Source organism: Maniola hyperantus, chromosome 21 (genome assembly GCF_902806685.2).
Source record: "Maniola hyperantus chromosome 21, iAphHyp1.2, whole genome shotgun sequence".
Classification (NCBI taxonomy): domain Eukaryota; kingdom Metazoa; phylum Arthropoda; class Insecta; order Lepidoptera; family Nymphalidae; genus Maniola; species Maniola hyperantus.
Window position 1 is genome coordinate 11603015 of NC_048556.1, and position 17469 is coordinate 11620483.

The 17469-nt window shown below is 38.6% G+C and overlaps 2 protein-coding genes across 3 annotated transcripts; one reads left to right on the forward strand and one right to left on the reverse strand.

The window, feature by feature from the left end:
• Positions 1 to 3355: 3355 nt before the first annotated feature.
• Teh1 (tipE homolog 1) lies at positions 3356 to 7642 on the reverse strand. Its single transcript, XM_034979933.2, has 3 exons — positions 7309 to 7642; positions 6074 to 6239; positions 3356 to 4673 (listed from the first exon to the last, which is right to left on the reverse strand). Exons 1-3 carry the CDS (start codon positions 7577 to 7579, stop codon positions 4433 to 4435), a joined length of 678 nt encoding a protein of 225 aa, XP_034835824.1. The 5' UTR covers positions 7580 to 7642; the 3' UTR covers positions 3356 to 4432.
• Positions 7643 to 9508: 1866 nt separating this feature from the next.
• Positions 9509 to 17205, forward strand: LOC117992182 (pseudouridylate synthase 1 homolog). Of its 2 annotated transcripts, none has more exons than XM_069505692.1 (9): positions 9509 to 9662; positions 10396 to 10507; positions 10907 to 11065; positions 11831 to 11997; positions 12741 to 13011; positions 14029 to 14128; positions 14628 to 14783; positions 15416 to 15560; positions 15970 to 17205. In XM_069505692.1, the coding sequence occupies exons 2-9, from the start codon at positions 10422 to 10424 to the stop codon at positions 16410 to 16412; spliced, it is 1527 nt and encodes a 508-aa protein (XP_069361793.1). In that variant the 5' UTR covers positions 9509 to 9662; positions 10396 to 10421; the 3' UTR covers positions 16413 to 17205. The 2 variants fall into 2 exon arrangements, with proteins under 2 accessions (XP_069361793.1, XP_069361792.1); XM_069505691.1 differs by having other exon boundaries at positions 9554 to 9743.
• The last annotated feature ends 264 nt before the right edge of the window (positions 17206 to 17469 follow it).

The following is a 17469-nucleotide window of genomic DNA, read 5'->3' on the forward strand; positions in this document are numbered from 1 at the left end:
ACGTCAAATCATTGTGACGTTACATGCCATTTCATAGAAGCTCGCATACTAAGCGCGTTTTGACGTTTGATAAAAAGATACTGATTTGACTAGTTGTCAAACACCGGATTGTGATAGTCGCATTGATAGCTATCAATTTTAGATGCTAGAGGGGTTGAATTAATTTGTAATTATTATTATTATTATGTAATATATTTAGTAATGTAAAATAACAGTTTGTGTGTCGGCCCTATTTTTGTTTTTTGAAAACACATTCTTAATAGTTATGAAAAGATGTCCTTTATGTAAAACATCACCTTAATATATTTTTTTTAGTGTTTAATAGTTTAATTTACTTAATAGACAAATTACGTATTGTAAATATTGCACTAGACAGTTGAAGTTTGTTGTGATTTTCATATTTACTCATACTAAAAGAAAACATAGACGATATTGACCAGCTTTGTTCGTAAGCGATATCTATATTTTTCTTTAGTCTGCGTGTTTGTATACTTTAGTTTTCCTTAGTTTACTTGGGTCTATTCCGTTGTTAGTCCGCGAACTGACAATGGAATCATGATACAAGTGAAAAACCTAACTCCAGAAGGTCTAAAGCGCCGGGCAAATCGTGTCGCTTACGCGTCTTTCTTTTCTGCGATTTGTTTATCTTACAAGCGAACTTTTATTTATTTTTATTTATTATTTTTATTTATTCAAATACAAGTTAGCCCTCGACTGCAATCTCACCTGATGGTAAGTGATGATGCAGTCTAAGATGATAGCGGGCTAACCTGGAAGGGATATGGCAGTTTTTATTCAACCCGTACCCCTTTGGTTTCTACACGGCATCGTACCGGAACGCTAAATCGCTTGACGGCACGGCTTTGCCGGTAGGGTGGTAACTAGCCACGGCTGAAGCCTCCCACCAGACAAAGGAAAAATGAAGTATATAGATATGTGGATATATTAATATTTCGATCTCAGTAAATGGCAGTTTAGAGTATTAGTTTATTATGTACTAGGTATATCAGTACCCGTAGTACAAGATTTTACGTCTCACCAAACCAAACCAAATTCGAGAGTCGAAATACTTCCGCGTTACAGTAAACTGGATCTTAAATGCCTTGTTTTAAAGCTCAAGTTTGTCTACACTTCTACAGCCAGCGCTCCAAGCGGAAACATTGCGAAATTGAAATCAGTGGCATTGAATATTTGACTTCAATTCAAGGCTGTTTAGGTCCATTTTACTGTAACGCGGAAGTATTTCGACTCTCGAATTTGGTTTGGTTTGGTGAGACGTAAAATCTTGTACTACGGGTACTGAATTCATGCCTGATTTAAAGTGTGTGTACAGTCGACAAAAACCTTTACAAATATTATAGATCTCAGTATTTAAATTTCGAAAAATATAGTGCACTTCGCTCGCATGTGAATATAAAATATTACACTGCACTATCAGTTAGTAGAAAAAGTGTAAAAGAGACAACGAATACTTCTAGTGCGATATAAGCCTTAGTGAAATGTATAAAATGAAAAACATTTTTTTTATTTTTTTTAAGGGCTGTTTACGAAGACGAGAGGTTGTGATTGTGAATAAAAAATTGTTGTTTGGATTTATTTTTTTACTGTAGTGTTAGCACAGCGAGGTAATTCGCTAACTCAGTGTTTAACACTGTATGATAGCCACCGAGGTCATTTGACATTAGTTGGCTCTATAGGCCGACCGAAATATCTGCGAACCTGGGCTTAGTGACGTCATGCAACGCGCTCGCGTTGGCACCGGTACTGGATAGACGAAAACGGGCGAGTTGCGACGAATCGCGAGGGGAAGCGCATTCCAGCGAGGTTCGTAGATATTTCCGCTAGGTAGTACATTGCTGCTTCACAGAGTCACAAAAGTAGAAAACCTTCAATAGATTAAGAATAACGGTCAAATGAGCTCGGTGGCTAACATTCAGCGTTAGCGAAGTGATAAGAGATAACTGTTCTGCAGAATTCCAAGCTTGCGACACAAAATTGGCTTCACTCTGAAGACTTCGAATGTCGCGCGTTTTTTTGTGTTCAATCCATTATAAATATTATGTTTGTAAATTGTTTATCTTTTACCCTTTAATCTGTGGTTTATTATGTAATTTGAAGAAAAACAACTGATTTTGTCTAGTTTTTTTGTTACTTACCGTTATTTATTTCGCTTCTGGTATCGCGATATTTATTTTTTTGTGGAACGAGCGTAGCGTTTTTTTTTTTCTAGTTTATAGTTAGTTAAATCTGTGTAAAAAACTATTTATTTTAAATGCTTTTTTTCTAATCTGACAAGAAAAAAATTTACATAATATACCTACTTACTTATTGCTGCGTCCCGTTTTCAGGCTGTTTTGTTTTTTTTTGTTTCATTATTGTAAAAAAATTGTTATGTATACCTATCTACCAAAATGCTTCTCTTATTGTTACGAAGTTACCATTTGTATTGTAAAATTTATTGTAATGTTAATTTAGCTTCAACTGTTGTAATGTAAAGTCAGCAAAAAAAAATTAAGAAAAATATTATATGCATTTTCCACCTATATAATATATCAAATTAGTCTTTTTTTGTTCAACGTAATATTATTGTTTAAACTTTTTTTCAATTTTTTTGCTGACTGTACACGTATAGATCGGACGTTTTCAGTGCGTAAATGAAAAGTGCTTCCGATATAAAAAAAACTGTATTCCAAATAAGTCGTTTAAAAAAATAAAGGCCGATTTTTGTACTTAACTCAGTTTTTTTTCATTTATCCTGCAACTCTCTATAATGCTCGCTCTTTACTCACGTATTGATCGCGCGTGGTGCGAAAGTGAAATTGTGATCAACCGATCACCGGCTCACTACAGAGCACGGGTCTCCTCTCAGAGTGAGAAGGGTTTTGGCCATAGTCTACCACGCTGGTCATGTGCGGATTGGTAGACTTCACACACCTTTGAGAACATTATGGAGAACTCTCAGGGGCATTTCCTCACGATGTTTTCCTTCACCGTTAAAGCAAGTGATATTTCATTATAGTTCTTGCATTTCACGAAGGCCACTGACTCATGCTTGTGTTTAAGTCGTATACGTAAGGTACACTAAATGTGTGCGTTTGACAGCGCTTGCTCGCGACTGATTGGTCCGACATGCACGCACACTTGCGCAATGACCATGTAAACGACGTTACCACAAGTAAAGTTCACTAGCCTTCGTGAATTGCAAGGACTACTTAAAACGCACATAACTCTGAAAAGTTAGAGGTGCGTGCCCAGGATCGAACCAAGACCTCCGATTAGAAGACAGACGTCCTAACCACTAGGCTATCACAGCTTTTAGAAAGCGAAATAATCGAGTTAAAATAAAACATCAATGTATTTAATATAGAATTTTAATATACTTTCTCTTCACACAGTAAACTTTTATAATAACTATAAACTATTAGTAGGAAGTAGGTACATTTCGGCGCCCAAAATTCCAAATGCTTTTGTTCTAAAATTACATTAAAAATACACATTCTATTTAAAACGGAACTTAGTAAATTGGTGCGTTAGGTATTAGGGACTTAACTCAAAACCACGCTGCTTCAAAAACGTAATTTAAAAAAAATAAATTCGCTGATGTCATGTCGCGATTTTGCGTCTAGACCTTTGAATGTGAATTTAACTTTGGTTCTTGGATATGTTATCTAAGTTTTCCGCTTGCAAAACCCTCGTACCACCAAATAGATCGATAAATCACCCTCTGCGCAGGCACAAGGTCGGAGATTATTTTCACCTGACTTATCTTGTCCTGCATATTTGATTAATATGCAGGACATTAAAATTGTAGATAGGTAACTATTAGGTACCTACATAAAAAAAACTCGTGGAATGCTTTTTTCTTGTGACAATATCTTCTAGGTATGTTGACATCAGAAATGTTACGATGGAAAATGGAAATGCTTTGTTCGTGGAATATTACGCGTACAATTTCAATTTTCAATTTTCATTTATTGCATTTCCATAAATAATTACATCATATTAAGTATGTACAAAGTATTATGGATACCCAGTTTGGGTGTCGCAATTTGGTCCTTAGACCTTAGTAGGGAGACCGATATTATTATTTATTTTTATGTTCGTCGTTTAGGAATTTCTCAGATTGTACGCGTAAAACTTTGTGATGTCAAATTTAACATTCCACATGTGGCGTCGAATTTGACACCCCACATGTGGCGTCAATTTTGACAAGTCACATTTGACGTCAATTTTGACACTTCACATTTGACGTCACTTTTGACACCTCCCATTTGCCATTAATATTGACACCTCACAATTGACACCCATTTTAACACCTCACATTTGACGTCAATTTTGACACCTCCCATTTGACATCAATTTTGACAACTCACAATTGACATCAATTTTGACAGCTCACAAACAACGTCAAACTTGAAACGTCAAAATAGGTCTACGCCAGACGGTAGACCGCGTCATCTTGCCCCATGCTGGGCAGCCGCGGAGGCCTGCGCGGGGGACGCCGGCGTCGCCGCGGCCGGCACTCGCAGTGCAAGGCACACAACCCTATCCCCGCGCAGCCGGAGACCAGCAGGGGAATGGCCAGGGTCCTGGTCACTGTGGCCACTTGTTCCCCTCGGGACCATCTCGGAACGACCACTGTGGAGTCAGCACGCGACCAGTAGCATGGGTACCTGGAAAACATTGAGAAAAATTAGAACTATGTAGGTACAGTAGACCGCAGAAAACATCGACCTTTAGAAAGAGGTTTCGGCTTAGTAGAGCGTTGTCTCTGTCACTCATACCTATATGACGTTTTGTCGGTCTCAACGACAGGGACAATGCTCTACAAATCTGCTATTTCCTTCTAAAGGTCGATGTACATATTACTTTCTGCCGCGTAAATGTAGGTAGGTACAGTAGCCCGCAGCAAATATTGTACATCGATTCGACCGATCCGATTTGTCCGATCAATCGTTTTATCGGTCTCGACGACAGAGAACGCTCTACAAAACCGCCATCTCTTTCTAAAGGCCCCCCTGGAGGAAGGGCCGCTGGATGACCGCTGCGCAAGACCGTGGCGTGTGGAAGTCCCTACAAGAGACCTATGTCCAGCAGTGGACGTCTATCAGATGTAATCAAATGGAGCGACGAAAACAGAATGGAGTTCAACACCAATAAATGTTCGGTCATGACTTTTGGACGCGGAAGGTGTCCAGTTTTCTTCCCGTATAAAATGAACGGAGTTCAATTGCCCAGAAAAACTAATGTAAAGGACTTGGGAGTAATATTTGACCATAAACTGACATTCCATGACCATATTTCTACACTCGCCTCCGAATCATTCCAGCGGTTGGGGTTTGTTTTGCGTAATACTCGAGATTTTCAAAATTGTTACTGTTGTTGTTGTTGTTCGTGCCAAGCTAGAAAGCAGCGCTTGTATTTGGAATCCATATGAAAGCACTTACACCTTGCTACTTGAAAAGGTTCAAAAAGCCTTTCTAAGGTTTAAAAAATTGCACGGGTATTACCCATTTATGTATCCCACAAAATTTCTCCAAGGGCACTTGGGTTTCCACTCGCTCAAAACCAGAAGAGACTGCGACCAAATTGGTACAATTTGCAAGATTCTTAGGGGTGTGATCGACTGCTCTGAACTACACAACAAGCTCTGCTGCGTTTATGCACCCTCTAATTACAGCTATCTCCGCCACCGCTCCAAATTTTTCGTAAGTCCGTTTAGTCGCACGGTAGCGCGCTCCAGGTCAGTGGTCACCCATACCGCGCACTTTGGCTGCGCTCAACGCGCTGCTGAAGGAGTCCCCTCGCTGTGACATATTTGCTGACAAATGGGCTGACCTCATGGGTCAGATTTTGCACTTTTGTGAAAATTTATAATTTTGCTTTTTAAAATTTATAATTTTAACAATTTTTGTATGTATGTTTATGTTAGTTTGTACTCGTAGTTTAATTAGTGTAATTGGCTTTATGGCCGTTCTAATTAAATAATAAATAAATAAATAATAATAATAATAATCAGTTGATGATGATGATGTTGAATATTAGTACCTACAGATGAACAAGTGGGTATCACCTGGCTCCAACGTATCCGTAGCTCATGGTGAAGTTCTCGCAGTTGACGCTGGGCGGGTAGCCGCAGCCCTTGATGTTGACGTACAGCACTGCAGCACGCCAGGCCTCCGCCGCCGCCTTGTATTTCACGTGCAGCTGGATGCATTTGTACGCATCGCTGGTACAACCTTCAATACAAGCAGACTTTTTTATAACTAAACTAAATAAGCTTGTGCTTGACTGCAATCACACCAAACAGGAGATGATGGAGTCTAAGGTGGAGCGCGCTTGCCTGAAGATGCCTATTCACTTTTCTTTTGAAGGCACCAATATTATAGCTAGCGAGAAAAACTGCAGCCATTTAGGGGCTGACAAGTTTATGCCCGCCGACTTCGCCCGAATGGTCTACACAAATTTCAAACCCCTATTTTACCCTCTTAGGGATGGGATTTTCAAAAAGTTTCTTGCCGTCATAAATTTCAGTCCGATCTATCCAGTAGTTTGAGCTATGCGTTGATAGATCAGCTTTTTCTTTTATGTATTTAGACTCTGCCAAGTACCAATGCCTTGGATTTGGTGGACCGTCGCGCTACAAGACTCATTGGTGATGAAGCGCTAGTCGATCCTAAGCTTCAAATCTTCTGTCTATCGGTATTCTGCAGGATATGTTTTAGAGAATGTGCCCAAGAACTTCTTGGTCTGGTTCTTCCTTCACTTTTCTTTGATCACAGCGCAAGGCATCGCCAAGGTCTGCACCCGTATACGTACTCGAAATTCCACGGATACGAAGCATTGAAGCAATTTGTTGATGTTCTTCATTTCTAATTCGAATCGCTAGGATATGGAACGTTCTTCCAGCATCAGTTTTCTCCTTCAATTTTTATATGGGTACATTCAAGTCAAAAGTGAATAAGCATCTTCTAGGCAAGCACGCTCCATCTCAGACTGCATCATCACCTGTCAGCATGTCTGATTGCAGTCAAGTGCTTTTAAAAAAACTGGTCAAGTACGAATCGGCCTCATACTCGAAAGGTTCCATTATCCTTACCATCGTACAAGAAATACACTTTTCAATTTCTTTGTGATTATAACACTTAACTACAAATTCAAGGTTTTCAGATTTTTCCCTTTACTTATGCTACATATCTCATGATTCTAGGTCAACGAGGAGTACTCTATATAGGTTTTAATTCCCTTGACGTATCTTGATAAACAAAGGTGACGGCAGAAGTACATATAGTATATACCATGACTGACCTTCACGACAAGACGCCCAGGTACAATTATCCAAGCCAAGTCTATCATCCCTCCTCTCCGTCACACACTCCGCTGGTACAGGGTCAAAATCCGCCGCCAAAGCACTCAGAGCGGGATCAGCATATAAAGGAACCAGGAACAGTAGCGCGGATCCTCCACCGCCCAAGAGCGCAGCGAGCATAACAGTTATATATCTCGTGAGTCTAGCTCGCGTGTTCTCCCGTCTCTTCTTGGGCTTCACCACCAGACGCTCGGAACTGCCTCCCCTCATGGTTGCGTCAACCCATGCTGTAAAACCTTGTCCCAGATACTTGAATTATTGGAGACTGGGGGAACATGCGCAGTTTGTTCTTTAGACTTTACGCATGCGCTGTGATTGTGATTTGTGAATTGGTAATTTTTGAGGCGTAAAGAGCCTAGTAATTAAGACGTCCGCTTCCTGTACGGGAGGTCTGGGATTCTATCCCAGGCACGCACTTCTAAGTTTTCTAAGCAACTAAATATCACTTGCTTTAACGGTGAAGGAAAACATATTGAGTAAACCTGCATGCCTGTACCAATAATGTTCTTGTAAAGTAGCTGCCAATTGACCAAATTGGTCAGGCGTGGCGGACTACAGAGCGCAATTTTTTCTCATTCCGAAAGAAGAACTGTACTCATTAGTGGATCGGCGATGGTTTTTTCTTACAAAATAGGATTTTAGCCATGCTAATCATGAATAATATTTCCGTTTCCCCGCCAACTAAGCGTAAAGTTTGTGCTAGGAGTAGGTACGATAATAGTGCAACAGGTGGGGTTTGAACTGCCGACCTTTCGGATTTCAGTCCGCGCCTTAACTATTGAGCTATTGAGGCTCTAGTGACTAGTCTATGGGTTGATCATGATGATGATGATAAAGACTCGTATTGGGTTTCTCGCGCGCTTGCCCGTTGACCTGCCAGACCTGCGTTATTTTTATAAAAGCTGAAACTTTGCATTTGCCCCCAACACTGGGGAAAACGTTTGTTTGGATCATGGTGACTTTTGGAGGTAACACGTAATAAATATGTAAAAAATCTCACGTTAAAGTATAAAGTTTAATTTTTATACATTTTCTTCGGAATAGTGGCAGCCTCCTGCCAGATACCCTTCAGTTTAATAAATTGTTAAATTATTAAAGTTAAATGGTGTCTGGCAAGGGGTTACCACGACACTAAAATGTCTGGCAATGAATGACGAGACCTCTGAAGAAAATGTAAAAAAATAGACTATAGTTAGGTACTTTAACGTTAAGAATTTTTACACCTTTATAATAACGTTATCTCTTACAACCACCATGATCCAAACAAACTTCCAATCATACGTTCCTGTGTTGGGGACAATACAGAGAGCTTTCAGCTTTTATTAAGGTCTGGCACGCGCTGGTTCTCTCTCTATTTCAAACAACTTGAAACATACTGGAAAGTTTCTAAAGTTACCCATCGCCACTATTTGAAAAAGTTGCACCCATATACGTATAGTCTATGGCTGCATCAATCATTTACAAAAAGATTAATTCTGTGATTGGTCGAGATTATGGTATTCTTGCTGCGGCAATAAATATTGGCCAATAGCTAAATAGCATTAGCCAATCAAGTCAGATTATGTTGTTTTAAAACTGTCAAAAAACCATAAACAAAAAGATCCAGTGTCGCCACTATTAAGAATTTTGCCCTATTTTAAGGCGAAATGACTTAACTTAGGTGCAATAGTCACTTGTAACTTTGGAAACGTTTACAAAATAAATTAAAGGAGAAGGTGACTGACTCACTGACTGACTGATCAGGCTGTGGCTCTACCGCAGCAGGGCAATTGTCAAACAACCGCTGCGCGATTGCGGGAGAATGACAGCTACAATGTCACGATCGCAATCATCGCTGATTGGTTAACGTTCGCTCACTATTGGCCACAATGCATTGTTGCAACAAGAATCGCACAAATTCAGCCAATCAGAACAATTGAGATTGTAATAATGATTGATGCAGGTTTTAGACAATCGCCCTACTGATGTAAAGACGTGAAATAATGTAGTTTTTTAAATTAATTATGAATTTCATTATTGCTACATACTTATTAATAATGTATTTTGAACAAAATTCAAGGTATACATACACAGGTACATTTAGAGAGAATTTCTACAGAAACTAGGGTAAACCAAAATCGTAAACACTACATTCGTCTGCTGTCTATGTAAAAAACGGAAAAACAAGCGAAAATGCAGCTTTGCAAATTGCAGGCAGACAAGATCAATCAAGATGGCTCCCGGCAGAAGAGAAATTCAAGCAGATCGACATTTTTACAGTTTTTAATTTCTACTATTTAATTTAAATTTTTAGGTATGTCAGTTCAGTTATTTAAGTTGCTTGTTAATTCAGTTAAGCAGAGATTACCTCGACCTTCTATTTTATCCAGATCAGGTACGAATTATGTTTAGCCGGATTCTACCACGTGCTAATTCTATACATTTGTTTCTAAATTTTGCCGAATTTGCATATGTTTTTGTTATTTAACAATTATATCGATGCATTTTGTTCATAATTTCTTACTGGATTACTTAGGTTTAATGAAGTTTAAATGAAAAACGTAAAATCAAAATGTACGCCATTAGCAAATATTTCTCAAATATTAGAGATTCGATAGGCCTATGATTAGGCTATGGATTAGATGCACTTGCTCAAAAAAACTTGTTTTATGGCAATTATTCTAATCTGTATACAAAATAAATGATAATGTATCTATTCAAAGTAGCTACCTACTTATTTACAAGTAAGCCTAGGCTAGTAGGTAACTACCTACTATACTACTACTACTAGGTACTACTACTACTACTACGTTACTACTAGGCTATATACCTTAAGTATACTTACCTACGATTTGATTTTGCTAGAAGCAATCTATTGTTTTTACAATGTTTCCTTTATTTTAGGCCTCCCAAAGGAAACTCAAAAGTTCAGAATTTAGTTTACTAACTAACAACCAACCTAACCTAAATCACAGATTTCACCTAAAATATGTCTTAAAATAAAAACAAGTCTCCAAATGTTTTAAAAAAGTTTTTGCTCATCACAGGTGTACAAATAAGATCGATAGCTGTAATGGAAGTGGTAAAAGATGTAAAAGACGAAAGCGACACCAAAGAGGAATTAGTACAGGACAAAAAGCACACGAGGTACAAGCGCAGGTAAGAAGACTAAGAACTACCCAACTGTAATGTATAGACGTACCTCTGTCGTCTTGCTGATAAGAAAGCTTGGATTTGACTCGTTCCAGCAATGCATGGGGCTGCAATTGCTTGTACAGTATGGTATAATAATATTGTAAATTGATCTCTTGAAAAGAGCAACCGCCGAGTTTCTTGCTGGTTCTTCTCAGTAGGAACGGCATTCCGAACCAGTGGTAAAATTAAACTAGTAGTCAAAAGCACTTTTAATAAGTCTACTTGAATAAAAATATATTTTATTCTATTCTATTCTATTCTACCATCTTAGACTGCAACATGATGGAATAAAAAAAAATTATATTTCTGTGATAAGAATGCATACACCAAGCTGCTTCTTATCTTCTCAATTTAATCACACAGGTTTCTTAAACGGCAGTGGGAGGACTCTGGGGACGGAAGAAAAGAGAATGATGTGAGTGGAGAGAAGAAACTGTGTGACAAACCATTTGAAAGGATCAAGAGGAAGAAGGTAGCCATGTTGCTTGGTTACTGTGGAGTTGACTACTATGGGATGCAACGGTAAGTTCCATTCTTTTTTATCATCATCGTCATTATTAACCTATCACCAGCCCTTATTTTTTTGTAATGTAACCACAAATTGACAGTTTATGGATTTTTCCCTTTACTTATGCTATAAGACATTGCTAGACTACAAAACCGCAGTACAAAGAGCAATAGAGAAGAAAAGAAGAAGAAGACATTGCTACCTGCCAAATTTGATGATTCTAGATCAACGGCAAGTATCCTACAGGTTTTGATTCCCTAGACAGACCACCAAGGTGACCCTTTTTTCCAGAGGTAATAATAATAATAATAATAATAATATAGCCTTTATTTACTGAAAAACATTACATGCAATTTCATTTGTCATAGTATTCAGTATATACATATTTTAATAGAATCAAAAAAAAAAAAAAAACAAAACTTATACATAATACTTATTTACATTTACATTTATATTTATATATCATTACTATTATTTATGTCACCGCTATTTTTAAATTATTAATTTTTTACTGTATAAATTTTCATTTTTTAATATGTACACAATACTATTCTGTATATCACTACTAATTTTCATATTTTATTAGGTATATACATTCTTCTTCCACTTTTATTTTTCAGTACGCCCCATTTGGACGAAGGCCTCCTCCAGTCGTTTCCACATTTCTCTATCTTGGGTCATTCGTTGCCATGTTGCTCCCATAATTTTCCCAAAATCATCATTCCACCTCCATCATTTTCCAGAGGTACAGAACCCTAAAAAATTTAAATTATTTGTAGGAACCCTGGCGTTCCAACCATAGAAGAGGACCTATTGAAAGCGCTGTATGATGCCAAGTACATTACCGAGGAGGACTTCAGCAACCAGCAGAATGCGCAGTTCCAGAGGAGCTCGCGGACGGACAAAGGAGTGTCGGCTGCCAGGCAGGTTGTCTCTCTTAAACTGCGTTAGTATATTAATGTTCACTGTTTAGCTACCCTACAGTAGAGAATGTGCTTCTCTTGAAAATGTAGTTACTAGCTTATGCTCGCGACTTCGTCCGCGTGGACTACACAAATTTCAAACCCCTATTTCACCCCCTTGGGGGTTGCGTTTTCAAAAATCCTTTCTTGATGAATGCCTATGTTATAATAGCTATTTGCATGCCAAATTTCAGCCTGATCCCTCCAGTAGTTGGAGCTGTGCGTTGATAGATCAGTCAGTCAGTCATTCACTCACTCACCTACCTTTTCCTTTTATTATTTCAAAAGGAGACGTACCTGAAAAGGAGAAACAGAACCCTTGTAGGATCACTTTGTTGTCTGTCTGTCTGTCTGTCTGTCCGTCTGTCTGGCGAGAGACCTACAGGGTACTTCCCGTTGACCTAGAATCATGAAACTTGGCAGGTAGGTAGGTCTTATAGCAGACATTAGGGGAATAATCTGAAAACCGTAAATATGTGGTTACATTACACAAAAAAAATTAAAAAAAATATACTTTGAAAGTAAGATTACTATACCAAGTGGGGTATCATATTATGGTAAAGGTCTTCACTTGTTCATTCTAAACAGATTTTTATTTATTTTTATGTATCATAGTTTTTGAATTATCGTGCAAAATGTCGAAAAAATACGACTGTAGTACGGAACCCTTGTTGCGCGAGCCTGACTCGTACTTGGCCGGGTTTTTTCACTTGTACATTTGTTTTAGCTCTGGAAGTGAACATAGACGAAATAAACAGCAGACTACCCCCATGTATAAAAGTGTTTGGTATAAAACGAGCCACCAACAAATTCAACTCCAAATCAAAGTGCAACGCTCGGACATACAGCTACACTCTTCCCACATATGTGTTTGAGCCGAGTCTGAGCGAGACAGAGAGAAAGACGTATAGGATATCTGCAGAAAAGATCACTAAAATCAACGAAGTGCTCAGTGTTTATAGAGGGACTAAGAGTTACCACAATTTTACAGAAAAGAAGTTAGTATATGAAACATTCTTTTATACATAAACTAGCTGATTTCTTCCGCGTGAATTAGAATTTTTAAAAATCCCGGGGGAAGTCATTGATTCTCTGGGATAAAAAGTAGCCTATGTCACTCTCCAGGTCTTTAACTACATCCATGCAAAAAATCATGCCGATCCGTTGCTCTTTTTCGCCGTGATTGAAGGATAAACCAACAAATTATTACACTTTCGCATTAATAATCACTAACCCATATTATAAATGCGAAAGTGTGTTTGTTTGTTGGTTTGTCCCTCAATCACGTCGCAACGGAGCAACGGATTGACGTGATTGTTTGCATGGCTATAGTTAAAGACCTGGAGAGTGACATAAGCTACTTTTTTATTACGGATAGTCAAAAATTCCCATGGTATTCAAAAAAACTAAATCAACCCGGAAAAGTCGCGGGCATCAGCTAGTATGGTGATGTAGTCCCGCAAATTGCTAATGCACGTGGCCGCCATTCTTGTGACGTCAGCATTAGACTGAAGTTTCGAGCTGATGGTGTATTTTTATTTCGGCTGACGTCAAAATGACGTCATTTCGATATTCAATTTCAATTTTATTTATTTGCTGATACAGGTTTACAAACAGGTGTCGAACATGTAACAATACATTGGTCCAGCTGTACCCCGCCAAGTTGGCATACAAATATCTTAAACATAATCCATACTAATATTATAAATGCGAATGTGTCTGTCTGTCTGTCTGCTAGCTTTTCACGGCTTAACCGTTCAACCGATTTTGACGAAAGTTGCGAAGGTCGCTTGCAACCCGGGGAAGGACATGGCTACTTTTTATCCCGGAAAATCAGAGTTCTCACGGGATTTTTAAAAACCTAAATCCACGCGGACGAAGTTGCGGGCATCATCTAGTTAATAATAAGTATAAAATAATTAAAATAAAATTAGGTTGCTAAATGTTAATGAGACATGGTTCCAGCGCAATAGCAATTTGCGGGACTTATACCATAAAATATTGTTTAATTGCAGACACTACCAAGACCCGTCGTCTCTAAGGTACATGATGAGCTTCAGTTTGGAAAGAGTTTTTGTTGAGTCTGAAATGGAGTTCGCCGAATTATTAGTTAAGGTGAGAATTTATCTATCGATCTAACTTTTTCTCTTAATTTTGTCACAGACAGAGTCAACAGAGTTCAGAGGCTCAATTATAGATTTCATAAAATGACTTCTCACGCGCCATTTTAACTCTGTGGGTCGAACTCCATTTGGAGAATTTGGTTAAAACGGGTTTAAAGTTGCACAACTTATAAAATAATAATACGATACTCGTGACTTCAGCAAAGTTTAGTCTATTATTGCACGTGACTTATTAATCTATTATTGCACGCGACTTATTAATCTATTATTGCACGTGACTTGATTCGTCCATTATTGCACGTGACTTAATTCGTCCATTAATGTATGTGACTTAATTCGTCCATTATTGCAGGTGACTTAATTCGTCCATTATTGCACGTGACTTAGTTCGTCTTATTGCATGCATGTGCTATACGCCGTGCAATAATGGACTACTTATGTAGCACATATTTTATGGCACTATTGAAAACTTACCTAAGTTTATATTCCAGGGTCAGAGCTTCATGCTGCATCAGATCAGAAAGATGGTGGGTTTGATGATAGCCGTGATACGCGGACAGACGGATATGGGGATGATGGAGAAAGTATTTGGGAAGGATAAGGTCATGATACCCACCGCCCCTGGCTTGGGGTTACTGCTTGATAAGGTGATTATTGATGCATTGTTAAAGTTTTCTTCTCAGACCTGGGCGCGTTTGGAACCCTCGTAAGTTTTAAGTTTACGTAATATCACCATCTTCAAATTCAACAATTGATAATCAAGAAGTGTACCATGTGGGTTTGGGTTATTTAAATTTTCCGGGATAAATTATAATTATAGTCCGCGTGACATAGGCTACATTTTAAATGAGCAAAATCAATATGGCGGATGTTGCACCCAAAAAAAATTTAAGTTCATAAATATACTACAACATTAAAAATACTTAATATTTGAACGTTTATTAAGACTATCGTAGCAGAGTGTTAGTTTTCAACTTTATCTTGTACTAGCATATGCTCGCGACTTCATCCGCGTGGACTACACAAATTTCAAACCCCTATTTCACCCTCTTAGGGGTTGAATTTTCAAAAATCCTTTCTTAGTGGATGCCTACGTCATGATAGTTATCTGCATGCCAAATTTCAGCCCGTCCAGTAGTTTGAGCTGTGCGTTGATAGATCAGTCAGTCAGTCATCTTTTCCTTAGATGATTTAATATCATACCAAACCCTTCTCATTCTGGCAGAAGACCCGTTCTCAGTAGTGAGCCGGCGATGGGTTGATGACGATGATGTTTCAGGTGCACTACGAGAGATACGACGCGAAGTTCAAAGGCAGCCATGACAGTTTGACCTGGGACGCTGAGGACGAGGCCGTGGAGACCTTCAAGCGCGAGAGAATATTCCCATACATCATCCAGGGGGAAATCGAGGGCAATTCCATGGGTAAGTCACTGATTCATCATTACTTAAATACCTACCCTAAGGGTGCCAATGGAACACTATTACTAAGCTTCTACTGTCCGTCTGTCCATCCGCCTGTCAGTCGGCTATGTCTCATGAACTGTAATAGGTAGAGTTGATATTCTCACAGAAACTGTATTTCTATTGCCTCTATAAACAACAATCCATCCTTAATATTATAAATGCGAAAGTGTGTATATCTGTCTGTCTGCTAGCCTGTCACGGCCCATCCATTCAACCGATTTTGATGAAATTTGGTGCAGCTTGCATCCCGGGGAAGGACGTAGAACTTTTTATCCCGGAAAATCAAAGGATTCCCACGGGATTTTTAAAAACCAAAAAATTTGCGGGCATCATCTGATTCAATACAATAATATGTCTTATATTGCAGGTATGTGGCTCGAGAAAATCAAGAAACATTCCTTCGAACCGTCTGATGACGTCACAGATGACAAAAATGACATCGGTGACACGGGCGGTGATGACGACGATGATAATGATGACAACGGTGATGACGACGATGACAACACAAGCAAGGAGGTTAAAGATGATGAAGTAAAAGATATTGAAGAAAATAATACAGTTAAAGATATTAAAGACAATAATGAAATAAAAGATATTAAAGAAGATAATACAATTAAAGATATTAAAGAAGATGAAATAAAAGATACTAAAGAAAATATTACAGTTAATGGAACTAAAGACATTCAAGATGTTGAAGATAGTAGTCTTAAAGATAAAGTGATAGCTATAGCCACACCAGAAAACAAAGAAAAAATAGACTTGAAAGATGCAAAAGAAAATGTGGAATGTGAAGTGACAAAGCAGAAATAAGATAAAATCTTATGAAAGTGTTTGAATTTAAGTTTTTTAGGACTTCCATGGTGTTGCGCCGCTGCCATCCAGTGGCTTCCTGATGATTGGTCTGTCCAGCTAGTGGGGGGTCTCCCAACCACAGAGCAGAAACAAAGAGGAGTTTGCCTAAGCAACTGTGCACTGTGATTTTCAACTAGGTCCTGACGTCATCACTGTGGGCGGGGCCTTAGTTAGTATGCTGTCTGCGTTCGTCAGGTTCACATATATTGAGACTCGTATTATCGGTGTGTTTTCGCGTTTCTAAGAACAAAAGGATGAAGTGTTGTGTTTTATCGTGTCAAAGCTATTCAGACAGACGTTCTGATGCTATGAATGGTATCACATTTCATTTGTAAGTAATTTTATACGTAATTATTAAAATAGTTCTAGAAAATGACATCTAGTGTGAGATAGCTGAACTATGTAGTGACATCAATATATCGATGTTAGGTCGCTAAGCGAGTAGTTTTGCTACTAACCCGCAGATGGAAAATTGAGAAGTGGGCGGCGTTCCACAACCCCTCACCCCGCAAAATGTCACTCGATATTTCATAGGGAAATCTTAATACAACATCTCCTCTTTGTTTCTGCTCTATGCTCCCAACGCTGCGCTTTCCGGTGCGAGGTCGCCATTCTAGCACCTTGGGACCCCAACATTCATCGTTTTTTGGAAATGTCCTTAAAGAGAATGAAGTTCGTATTATTATATTACTTTTACCATATTCAGTGTAAGTGATAATTCTAAGGATAATTAATAAAGGCTGCGCCTATACATATATAATTTACTAGCTTATGCTCGCGACTTCGTCCGCGTGGACTACAAAATTTCAAAACCCTATTTCACCCCCTTAGGAGTTGAATTTTCAAAAATCCTTTCTTAGCGGATGCCTATGTCATAATAGCTATCTGCATGCCAAATTTCAGCCCGATCCGTCCAGTAGTTTGAGCTGTGCGTTGATAGATCAGTCAGTCATTCAGTCAGTCAGTCACCTTTTCCTTTTATATATATAGATAGAAGACTAGCTTATGCTCGCGA